Here is a 13250-nt window from a genome sequence, read left to right as displayed (position 1 = left end):
ACCCAGACTATCTGCAAAATGTAATGTGAGGTTCACAAGGTTTTGTGATATAGTCACGTAAATTTAAAAAAAAATTGTGATGAATTCCGCGTTTTTTCGTGACCGTATAACAAATTCCTGTTTTCGTGTGATTATCACGTATTGGTTACTCAACTGCTTTTTCCTATTTTCAAACCATTGTCGCTTCGGTTTAGGGTTAGATTTGGTTCTTGCATTAGAATGTGACATTATGTATTGGTTTATTTTTTCGGATTATTTTTTTTATAATGACATTTTGGGTAGGGATGTCATTTTATGTAAATCTAACCCTAAATCGAAGCAACAATGGTAAGAAAATAGGACAAAACAGTTGAGTAACCAATAGGGCTGGGCAAAAATTAATCGTTTTTTAAAACCTGGTCGATTCAGAATCGATTCTCAAAGAGCAGAATAAATTTTTTTTCTTTCATATTTATTTCTGCAAACATTGAACAAAAGATTAACGTTAATCGAATTACTAGTCTTCTTCACTAGATGTCACCCTCTTTTGTGCCTTGCGCGATGTTATCTAGGAGAGAGAGCCGAACCCGTCATTCGTTCATTTATTGCTTAAAATGGCAGTTTCAGGTGCTTCATCGATTTTATTTATTACCCACTTGTAACCTGCTGTTCACTGTTCTTTTTATTAATATAGTATTTGTATTAAATCGAGAATCGAGTATAAAAACTGGCCCAAGAACCGGAATCGAAAATTGAATAGAGAACCGAAATCGAATCGATTTGATAGCTTGTGAATCGAAATCGAATCGATCTGGAAAACCTGAATCGATACCCAGCCCTAGTAACCAATACGTGATAGTCACACGAAAACAGGAATTCGTACTACGTCATGAAAAAACGCGGAAATTCGTGATAATATCATGAAAAAATTATAAAAAAGTTACGTGACTATATAATGAAATTTCGTGAGACTGGGTTGGAGCTATACAACAAAGTATACTGGCTTACCCATTATGCAATGCATTGACTTTGGTCTAAACATTTCTGATGTGATGATCCCAAATATTTGCATAATTTTTTTAGACTATAAATAGTTAAGCCTTTTCCTTCACTGATTTAAACACATAGCATACTGTTTTGTGTACAGTCAGTGCCGTAAACTAGTATGCCATTCCAAACATAGCCTTTAATTTGACAATTTGACAATATTATTATACCCAGACAGCAGACGACTGCACTTTAAATTCTGCTAGGTTATTTTTAACTCAACGCTGGGTAAATATTCGACAGAAATAATTTTGGGTTAAAAAATGAACCTATACTATTTTGTTTTAATGCAATGCTGGGTTGTTTCAACTTATGTTTGGGTTAAGAACAACCAATCATAGGTTTATTTATAACCCAACATGTGTTCTGTCCAATATTTACCCAGCATTGAGCATTGGGATAGCAGAATTAAAGGAAAACACCACAGATTTTCAATATTTTACTATTTTTTTACTTCAGCGTAGATTAATTAATACATACCTATCTTTTTTCAATGCGTGCACTTTTAATCTTTGTACAGCGCTTCTTGAATGTGTTAGCATTTAGCCTAGCCCCATTCATTCCTATGGCTCCAAACAAAAGTTTTATTTTGTGCCACCATACTTACTCGTGTAACTACTCACATAACAGTCTTTAAATAGGGAAAACATGGAAGTGTTTGGTGGCTTCTGAATTCATCCCTGTTTGGATCCTAAGAAATGAATGGGGCTAGGCTAAATGCTAACACATTCATGAGGTGCTGTACAACGATTAAAAGTGCACGCATTGAAAAAAAAAGGTATGTATTAATTCATCTAAGTTGAGGTAAGAACATAGTAAAATATTGAACAAAGGTGGTGGTTTCCTTTAAGAGTGTTCGGGCCAGATCCGGTCTGAAGTTGATGTGGATCCGACCCCGAGTTGTCTGCTGTCTGGGTAGATTTAATAAGTATCTATTCATATTTACTACTAAATATTTATACGTTTATATAAATATTGTTTGGCCCCTAATACATTAGAGTATATATAATGTATTTAAAGGTATAGTTCACTTAAAAATGAAAATTCTGTTATCATTTATTCACTTTCATGTTATTACAAACCTGTATACATTTCTATGTTCTTATGAATAAGAATGAAGATATTTTGTAACCAAACTGATCATTAGCCCTATTCACTTACACAGTAGGAATAAAGAGTAATATGGAAGTGAATGGGGCTCATAAACGGTTTGGTTACAAACATTCCTCGAAATATCTTCCTTCGTGTTTTTAAGAAAGGCATTTAGACAGTTTTGTATCAACATGAGAGTGAGTAAATGATGAGACAGTTTTCATTTTTGAGTGAACTACTTAATATATACATACAGTACTGTCCAAAAGTCTAAGGCCACCATGACACCATTAGGTATTGTGACCATATCAAATAATTTCTTCAATACAACAAAAAAACATAAAATTTGTACGTAAATGTGAGTGGTTTTTTATCATAAACCCCTTCGAAGGGTCTGCAGCAGGCACATATTTTGACATGACGTGTGATGCACATAGGTTCTCGTGACACGCCAAACCAGATTTTGACATGACGAGCCACACACATGACGGGCTAAATGCATGTTTTGACGAGCTACGCTTAAGATGTGGCATTCAGAAAATTGTGTTTTTTCTGTTTGTGTGTTAAGAAAAATACCAAAAAATATATATGCATGATCATTAAAACTCATTTTAAAACAACATGGTTGAGTAACCAATACGTGATAGTCACACGAAAACAGGAATTCGTTATACGTCACGAAAAAACGCGGAAATGCATGGTGGTGTCATAATACTTTTGCGCAGTACTGCATCATTTTTTACGCAGTAGAGATCTCGAAGCCTAGAATACTAACACAACTTCACCCACTATGTACGTCTTGTAGGTGAAGGTAACTGGAAGATATCTGATGCGCTAAACTCTTCTAAGACTTTCCACGTCATTGAAGGGCTCGAACCCGGGACCGAATACACAGTGCGTCTTATGACTAAAAGCTGGGTCGATAATTCTAGTATTTTTGAAGACGTTATCAGGACCAGGGCCAAAGGTGAGGAGAAGAAAGTCTCCAAGATAACAGAGAACGAAAATAATCTCATCAAGAGTACAAGCGACATCCCATAATGCAATTATCATGCGTGGAGTGATTCATGTCCATCCAAGAGCATGTGTGAGGACTTCATAAAGAGAATTATCAGACAAAGCCATTGATTAATTAGACAAGCAGTCTGGCAGTTTAATATTAATATCCGCACATTTCCATTCAGAGTTGCTTTTCATTTAGCGTCACGTGTTCTCGTGGATATCAGCATTCAGTGAAATGTCCTCGGGGAGTGTTGCTAAGAAAACGTTTTGTGTCTCACAGGTTTGGCCAGTATTCACGGAGGCATCTCCAACCAGGGCTGGTTCATCGGGCTCATGTGTGCCATAGCGCTCCTCACCCTCATAGTCCTTATAGCGTGCTTCGTCAACCGAAACAAAGGAGGAAAATATTCTGGTACAGTATACTGATGAGTTACTTTGTGAGTGTCAAGGGAATGTTAATGTAAATGTCTGAAATTATGGTAATTCTTGTGTAAGAATGTTAAAGAAACAAGCTTGATGAGAAGCACAAATACAAAAAAATAAACATTTGAATATCACATTCACACCTTGAACATCACAGTAGCATTTGAGAGGTGTTAATGCATTTATATATAGAGCGTTTTGCACATTCTCTTTAGGGCCTGCAAATTAGGTCTGATTCAAGGTTCTTGCCTATAACATTGTATTTTTACTTTGAATAAAACCGATCTCTTAAACTGCATTTACTTTAAGAACTGTGAAAGTTTTTATTTAAATGATCGGACAGAATCAGCATGTGTCAAATGTAGCCATTACAGGTGTTAATAGGAACAGGATTCACATGGTGCATGATGCTGTATAAAATAATAAACATACTAATTATGTAAAATACTTTGAATTTATAAAGATTTATTATATATGTGTACAATTATAGGCCATCTTTAAGATTTCGTCAGAATTTTAGAATGTTAAAAACGTTATATTTTGCATATATTACCAATGTACACTGCTGGGTTATTTTCAACACACAGTCCCTCCAGAAAAACGCAATTATGCAAACGCATAATTTAACGGCTAATCAGCCAAAGTCCGCATATTTATGCGGGGGAAGCTTTTTTCAAATACGCCGCACTTTCGCAGCATAAATTGCAGATTTCCTTGCGCAAAATATGCGGAGCTTGCATGATTTCACAATCCCCGCATTTTCAAAAATCACATATATCTTACACTGTAAAAAAATCTGTAGAAATTACAATTTTATTGCAGCCGGGTTGCCGGTAATTTACCGTAGATTTAAATTTATGTTATTTACTGGCAAGAGTTTGTTTAAAGTTAAATAAATTTTAAATATTTACAAGTCTTTATCTTTACAGAATAAAACTATACAATAACAGCCTCATGCAAAGCATTCTGGGAACCAGAAATCATCATCAACCTTTTTCTGTTTTTTGCTTCAGATTTTGTTTCCCAGAATGTTTTGCTTGATGCTGTTTTTTTTAGTTTTACTCTGTAAAGACAAAGACTTGTAAATGTTAAATGTTCATTTAACTTTGAACAAAATGTTGCCAGTAAATAACATACATTTAAATCTACGGTAAATTACCGGCAACCCAGCTGCAATTTCTACAGATTTTTTTTACAGTGTAGGAGAAAGTTGAAAAATGTTGCATTTACCTCAAACAAGTGCAGCCATGCCCCCTGTTACCATGGGAACGTTATGAAGTGATGTGATTATGTGACGGGAACTTCATTGAAAAGCTGCAAAAGCTGAAATCAAGTTCCAGCTATTTTTTGCAAGTTTCTGCAATTTTTGCAAGTTCCCGCAATTTCATTGCATAAAATTGCATAAATATCCTGCATTTTCCATCTCATTTTTTAAGAAAACATGCTGCAAGATTAAGGATTTTTGCCCGCAGCAATCACAAAAAAAGTATTTTTCTGGAAGGACTGAAAGGTGGGTCAAAAAGGACAAACCCAGGTGTTGAGTTAAATTAACCCATTTTACCCAACAAGTTAAATAGATCTAGAGATCTTCACGGGTCCGGTCAGGTATAATATTAGCACCTCGGGTAATTTAAAAGGAATATGTTTTTGCCGAACGGACCCAAGAAGACCCAAACTATCCCCAAAGTCCTTTTCCAACCCTCCTTCTCTGTTTGCCAAGAGCGTTGCGACATTGTGTGGCTTAAATTTTGTTGAGCTAGACCTGTCAATCAATTTCGAATGCACATTTTAGTTGTTACCTTGGTGTCATTGTCAGATAACAAATTAAAATAAATGGAGCCAAATTGGTTGCGAGGCCACCTGGGTTTCTTTCTGTCTGACTGACTGTTGACTGCAAACACGACGTGCTGTTTACATTCAGGTCCAGTCAAGTTCACTCTAATTTTGTCAGGTTTTTCTCGAGTTGGTTCCTTCTTTTTAAAGCAAAACACCACGTTTTATTTTTTTACCATGTTCTTACCTCAACTTAGACGAATAAATACATACCTATCGTTTTTAATGCATACACTTAATCTTTGTACAGCGTGTCGTGACTGTGTTAGCATCTAGCCTAGCCCCATTCATTCCTTAGGATCCAAACAGGGATGAATTTAGAAGCCACCAAACACTTCCATATTTTCCCTATTTAAAGACTGTTACATGAGTAGTTACATGAGTAAGTATGGTGGCACAAAATAAAACATGAGAACTATATTGTATGGAGGAAAAGCACTTAGTTAGCAGTGCTTTGACCTCGGCGCGAAGTAACATTAGCACTCCTGACTACTCCCCCTCTCGCTCAAACATTCGGCAATATTACTGCGCCCGACGTCGAAGTGCTGCAAACTAAGTGCTCTTCCACATTACAATATAGTTCTCATTTTTAAATATAAATTAATATAGGCTCATAATCATTTATCAAATTATCTTATTTTATGTTAAAACATAGAATAAAGAAACCCATACAGATTTACAACAACACAAGGATTAGTAAATGATAACAGAATATTCATTTTGGGGTAAACTATCCCTTTAATGCACTTTGTATCAATTTAATTTAATGATTAAATTAGTCTCATGAAATTTGCAATATTCTCTTCTTTTGATTCAGTTAAGGAAAAAGAGGATCTACACCCAGACCTGGAGTCCCAGGGCATAAACGACGACACCTTTTGTGAATACAGGTATTTTCCAACCAGCTCTCACAGCTTTTATTACGGCAAAATAACAATGATCTCTTTTACTCTCTGTTATTTCCTTTTTAATCTGTGAATCTTTTTCTGGTTCGAAAGCAAGCACCAAACCAGCCCGAGCTCTGGACGTGCAGCAAGCTAAAGTAACCGCCACACGTGTACAGTACGTGCTAAACAATAACAACAAAAACAATGTTGTTCTCACATCAATGCCATTGATGTGTTCCTGTTTCACGTTTTCCTGTTTTTGTGAGTAGCTTAGACGTTCACGCTACGCATGTAGCTTCAACGTATAAATGAAAACATCTTTGTTTTGATGGATCTAACAAAAGGAGATAAGAGAAAAACAGTCTGGTTTAATTAATAGGCACTTATCTCTAGTGCTGAAATATCTTTGCTTGTTTCATTAATCTCTCAGTGACTCAGAACAATCTCTGAGAAAATACATTTCTAGTGACAATTAAAAAATTGAAAGGATTTAAGATCATCCAAGAAGTGGTCATGATAAATTGGAAGTTGCTCGGCTTGTGTCAAATATGCATTGAAAATGTATGAGGCTTCACTGATAAGGTCGAGTAAAGTTCATGCATGCTCAATAGGCCGCATATGACACCCACCCACTTTGAGGCACTTATAGTGGTATTAAATCATAAATGAGCTGATTTTAGTTCTTCTGTCGGGTTTGTGGTACTATACACTCTTAAAAATAAAGTTTCCTAAAAGTGTTTTTTGTCTGTTTTTATGGTTCCGACCTTAAACATCCACAGAACAAAAGGTTCTTTGTTGTGAAAAGGTTCCGCAGATTTTTAAAAGGTTAGAAAGAAATTATTATTTTAACAACATTTGACTAAAAGCTCTGTGGGAAAACCTAAATGAATAAGGTAAAATGTTTTTTACATGTATACATCATTTGAAAGCTGTAAAAATAAGCCACTGATGTACAGATGTGGCCTTTAAAAATGCGCATCTCAGAGAGCAGAATGACGCGAGCACTTCCGAAATTCTGCAAGATCCCACAGAAGGGGGGTTCGGTGGGGGACGCAGGAAATACAAAAACCTGTAGAGGGCAGTCGTGTTTCATGTAGGCCATACTGATGACAATATGTTTGCTCGACTTTATGCTGAGCATACTATATGATATTGAAGTAACATAACAAGGATTTTCGGTGCTTTGGCAGTTCTTTGATGTCACATGCACGCTTTTGGGCAAATATTTGGTTGGCGAAGTTTTCTTTTGCCAGTTACATAAACAGTCACATATTCTTCATAAAAATCCTACTAAAACGCGGATTTGTTTTATTTTTTTCTGTGTACTTACAGTAGAAGAGACGTGATGTATGAGAACTAAGTCTTAGCTTAACAAAATAATTCGTGAAAACTTTTGAAGAGGCCGAGAGCATTTGCGCAATATCATTAACTAGTTTATCAAATATTACGTTTAGTTCCTTTTTGCATCTGAACGATTTTAATAGCTTGAACATGGTTGTAATGCGCTTTTCTGCATTACTGTACAGTACTTTTTATATTATCATGTTTTCCTTTACATGGTATGAAACACGATATAAAGTGTGCAATGGTGTTGAATAAATTTTTATAATATGTTATAGCCTACTTTTGTAGTAAGTAAATAAAATCATATTGTGAGTGTAAATATTGATAAATTCGAGGATTTCTGCAAAAGGCGCAGTTTCTTTGTTGCTGATTAAAAACCGTTGGCTATGGGATTTTTTACAATTAACATTTTGCCTACATTTACTAATAATTGATATTAATAAAAATTGATATTATTTTAAAGGCCACATCTGTTTGGTTATTTGAGGGTGCAAAAAATATCAAAGTATTGAGAAAATCGCCTTTAAAGTCAGTAGCAACTGCATCCACTTAGAAAAGTTTTGATAGATTATTTAGGGTTGGAAATGTAAAAAAAAAATCTTCATGGACTTGTATTCTTCACATCAGTGGTTCTCAAACTGGGGAAATCGAGATTACATTTTATAAAATACATTATTTTATCATAAATTCTGTTTAATTAAATCTTAGATTTAATTATACGTTGTATAATTGTTGTTTTGTTTAATTAAAATTTAAGTTTTAGAATGTTTTTATGTTTTTCATACTTTTCTTTGGGGGAGGGGCTTGTAGGGATTCACCGTACATAAGGGCACAGTAAAAAAAAGTTTGAGAACAACTGCTTTACATAATATCCTAATAATTTTTGACATAAAAGAAATCAATAATTTTGACCCATTCAATGTATTGTTGGCTATTGCTACAAATATACAAGTGTGACTTAGAACTAGTTTTGTGGTCCAGGGTTACACTTATATATATATATATAATAATTTTACTTTTAAGTTGTCATTTATGATGTAATGCTGCTTTGAAACAATGAAACTGTAAAAAAAATTTATTGAACTGAATCACTGCAAAGAACCCTTTATCAGCACATTTATTTTTAAGAGTGTATAGACGCATGCACTTTGTTTAAAACAAGAGTCAGTTTGAAAATTCATTGTCCTGTCTACATAAATAAATACTGTGCAAAAGTCTCAATGAGAGAGAGAGAGAGAGAGAGAGAGAGAGAGAGAGAGAGAGAGAGATTTACATGTTTTGCTTTAGTTTATCTTTAAAGTTTGAAGATGCTTGGAACAACATGACTAGATGCTACAGTATTGTTAAGGCAAGTTGTAAATAAATAAGTTAAAGCGCTTAAACTTTTTTCCCAAAAATAATGCCACAAATACATTTTATTAATCAACTTCTATTACCTAAATCAATATTTGATGTAGCCACTTTTTGTCCTGCTACATTTTCACACAGTTATCTTCTTCAGGTAATTCTAGACTTACTCAATGATGGTGAGTTCAGATCCCAGACATAGACCTTGTTCACACTGTCAGACCAAATCTGATTTGCATATCCGATTTAACAGACTAACTGTCCATATTGTGCATCACAACTGTTCAGATCCGATCTGTGCGTCCTGTAGCGTTCTGCCGTTTTTCAAGTATCTGCACCATTTCTATGGCAATGATGTTACGCTGGCACAACAATCTGCCTCCACATCTGACGTGTTTACACCAGTGGCGGCTCGTGACTGCTTATCCGAGGGACGCTAATTCGAGTGTTGTGTGTGTTGCTTGCATTTTCAAAATATGTGTTTGTTGCATCATGTGAACCATGTGCATCACGTGTCTTGTCAAAATAAGTACCTGCTGCAGACGCGTCTAAAGTTTTTACGATAAAAGAGGAGCTCATGTTTGCCAGATACTCGCATAATCTCATGCGTGATCAGAGTTTAGTGTTAAGGGAGTGTCTTGCGTGTATTTTGTGAATGTGAGAGTCCCTTTTATCATAAACGGTTTTGACTCTTGTCACGCAGGATCTCTCGATGCTTAGAACACATATTTTGAAAAATGACGGCTACATACATGTTGTGATGAACTTCGCATCGAGCGCCCTCGAAAGAAGAAGTCACCGGCCGCCACTGGTTTACACTTTGTTACGCGATGTCATGAAATAACCGAAAAGTTACACAAATGCGATCAGAGCGGTCAGACTCAAATGGATATCCGGAAATGCGATTTGAAAGGGATTTCAAACCACCTCTGGATGTAGCCTGAAATGATTTGAAAAAACTAATTTCATGTGGTTTTTCACACGTTTTAAATGTGATTGGATTCTGTGGACCAATCGGATATGCACTCAAATCGTATTTGGGCAGACAGTTTGAACAAGGTCATAGTCCGGCTATGAGAAAACCACTTCTAGACAAAATAAACTTGAATTTGGTTATTGGTAATGTCCTTTTTGCCGAAACAACTTGTGAGATGTATGATATTCCAACATGTTACCAAAGCCAACAGTGATTACAAGGTGTTTGGTTATTAATTTAATTTATTTTATTTATTTTTAGACGTCTATTAAATTTTGACAGACTGGACAAATTTTGCCTCGTTTTAGCCTAGACGCCTGGCCTGTGTTTGGACGACTATTAGACGTCTTTTAAACGCAAATTTGCTTGCTGGTCTCTGTCTGGGCCATACACTGTAAAACCTAACAGTTAACGTAACTCAAACCATTTAAGTAAACCGGTTGCATTAGACCATTTAAGTTTTAAAACACATAAATTTAAGTACTGTGAACTTGAGTCATGTGCAGTTATGCACTTATATTTAAGTAGTGTAAACTTAAATATACGTGCATAACTGCATATGACTTAATTTGTTTAAGTTCACAGTACTCAAATGTACTGTATGTGTTTTAAAACTAATGCAATTGGTTTACTTAAATGGTTTGAGTTGAGTTAACTTTTAGGTTTTACAGTGTACCACTTCCTAATTATAAAAAACTATATTTTCTTACTTTTTTAACAGTAAATGACACCAAATGTCTAGAAATTTATAAAAAATTAAATTTCCTATTGACACACTAGCTACTATGAAACAGTAAACATCTTATGCACAAGACTTTTGCACAATATTGTACATGGTAATGTTGCTGGAAATATTTCATCAAATATTACATTTCTGTCATTATTTACCCGCCCTCATGTCATTACAAACCCGTATGCTGTTGTTTTCTCCGCAGACCACAACAGTTCACATTTTCATAATCTCCTTTTTATATTATAAATAGTTTTTGAATAAAATGAGCTACATAAACCTTTCGCATTATCGTTCAGTTGAACAAATAAAATCCTAGTTTTTCAACAGCCTGAGAGTAAATAGTGACAGAATTTTCATTTTTGGCCCAACGATCACTTTAACACGACACAATAATTGATTCACGTCAAATAAGTGAATGAATGAAATGCTTGAGAGCAGAAATCCATAGCTCTTATAGAACGTGCTTTAGAAGTCCTTGACATTGATTTAGGCTAGAACTCCTCAACAAGGACAAAGCCGGTTGTGTGACTCAGTCCTGACACTCTGTGTCTCCCTGTCTTACACAGCGACAATGATGAGAAACCACTGAAAAGCAGCCAGCATTCCCTCAATGGCGACTTGAAAGGAGACAGCGGAGATAGCATGGTGGACTACGGTGATGAGGACGCTCACTTTAATGAGGACGGCTCCTTTATCGGCGAATACTCGGGATGCAAAGAAAGGGTCTCCACGGAAATTAAGGCAAACAATCAGAGCACGGCGTAATGGACCACGGACAAATTATTTCTCGGACAAGCTCTCACAAAAGGTCAGTCGAAAGGGAGTAGGAGGAGGAAGACTGCAAAGCGTCGGCGTAATGGAACTCGAAGGACACTTTTGCAATTAATGTGTTATCTTCAAACTCTCAGTCATACTCACATCATTTTACGTACAAGGCTTATTTTGAGTTTTTTTGATCGACAACATCACTTGTGCACATCTGTGGGGTGTTTTTGTCAGAGTTGCCGAAACTTTGGTTGTTTTCGTGAACACAAACTCCGTTTGGAACCCTGATGCCGTACGTGCGGACAAAGTCGCATTTCTTATGTTTCTGGTTTCTTCTTCATTGGTGTCATCATGTAGCCAGGCGAGTGTAATGTCAGGGTATGAACTTTGTATTATTATTTTTCCATTTTGAACAAATTTTATTGACATTTTATATTTCAGATACTGTATACTGTGCATTTGTTAAATGTGGATTATTATTTGTACAAAAGAGTTGTTGCTTAAATAATCACAGTTTGTGTTGGAGTCCAAAAACGCTAAGGTAAAATAAGGGTTGACTCACTTAGCATCAGTCTCACGTGCATCGTTGAAAATTTTTACTTTGAGCTGATCTAAATAACAGTTCAGGTACTAACCAAGCATCACATTTACATTACAGTGAGTCTGTTGCTGCTTTTAACCCATTTTACAGTATATTGTTAATAAAACACATACACATTTTTACACGTTTGAAAAATTCAACTTTTGCCGTAGATTAACTTTGATATACTGGTAAATGTGGCGTAACAAATTACATTGTTATGGATTACGTAATACAGGGTTGTAATTCCCAAATCCATTTTGATCTCATGTAAAATCATTTTTCAGAATTTTTATTTAAATCTTTATCAGAATGGGTCGACACAGTTTTTTTTTTTTGAAATCCTGTACAATGTTTCTGTACAAACATTTTGTTTGCATGTTTAAAGCTGTCGAATGAGGTCTGTGTGCAGATTTGACATTAAATTGCATCGTTTGTTTCTTCGTCCCGGCTTTGCTGACTCCATGATGGCTTTTTCCTCTTGAAAGCTCCAGGTAAATGAACGCCTAAGCATGAGAATGTTTCACACAGCTTTCATGTTCCCAGCATACAGGGAAAGCGTCAAGGTAAAAACTGAGCGGTAATGACAAGCGATTGGAGTTAACGCATTGAGTATTGCATATTGCGGGCGCTGTCTGTAAAAAGACGTATTGTAAGTAAAGATCTATAAAATCGTACATCTGTCTGAAAGCTACGCGCCATAGACTCTCCTATATTCCTGGAATATGGTTTTATCAAGCATATCAGACATTCTGCTCAATAAGCTTTCATCCCTGAGGAAATCTGTGTATTTCGCTGTAAGAACATAGATGTGCCCTGTCAGGGAAATAACCTCTGCGAACGTGCTCGAGTAGTTGGAAATGAGACAATAAGAAGGTGACGAGAGGGGTCAGGTGCCCTGATGGAGAGAATGTTATGATGTGTTCAGCATATACAGATAGTGCTTCTCAAGGCAATGCGGAAATATCAATAATGCCGTTTTTACTGAGTGGGCAGGCTGAAGATGCGAAAGAAGGAGTCCGCAGAGAAGCTGGTGATGTCCTCTGAAGCCCTCTGATCTGTCTTTGAGGAAAAGTATAAGGATGCTATCCGCAGATTCAATTGTGGGTGACTTATATACAATGAGGTCCAAATAATTGACCTATGACTAAGGTACGCCCCCAAACACGATGAGCCAATCACAGGGCACATAGCAACCCAATACACTCATACACACATTTTCCTTCCACATCCATTGAAATG

General features: G+C 35.9%; 1 protein-coding gene across 9 annotated transcripts in view; it reads left to right on the top strand.

The window, feature by feature from the left end:
- Positions 1-12459, top strand: part of chl1b (cell adhesion molecule L1-like b) — a 116805-nt gene extending 104346 nt beyond the window's left edge. For 5 of the 9 annotated variants that reach the window (XM_065279775.2, XM_065279778.2, XM_065279776.2 and 2 more), the window contains 4 exons: positions 2924-3085; positions 3401-3532; positions 6194-6266; positions 11230-12459. In XM_065279775.2, coding sequence (XP_065135847.2) covers positions 2924-3085; positions 3401-3532; positions 6194-6266; positions 11230-11428 — 566 coding nt within the window. In that variant the 3' untranslated portion in view covers positions 11429-12459. Of the gene's footprint in view, positions 1-2923; positions 3086-3400; positions 3533-6193; positions 6267-6374; positions 6439-11229 lie in introns of all 9 variants that reach the window. The other 4 variants (XM_065279783.2, XM_065279782.2, XM_065279784.2 and 1 more) reach the window with 2 other exon arrangements.
- The last annotated feature ends 791 nt before the right edge of the window (positions 12460-13250 follow it).

Source organism: Paramisgurnus dabryanus, chromosome 7, assembly GCF_030506205.2.
Source record: "Paramisgurnus dabryanus chromosome 7, PD_genome_1.1, whole genome shotgun sequence".
NCBI classification, from domain to species: domain Eukaryota; kingdom Metazoa; phylum Chordata; class Actinopteri; order Cypriniformes; family Cobitidae; genus Paramisgurnus; species Paramisgurnus dabryanus.
The sequence above is the reverse complement of the archived record's forward strand: the minus strand, read 5'-3'. Positions and strand labels throughout refer to the sequence as shown.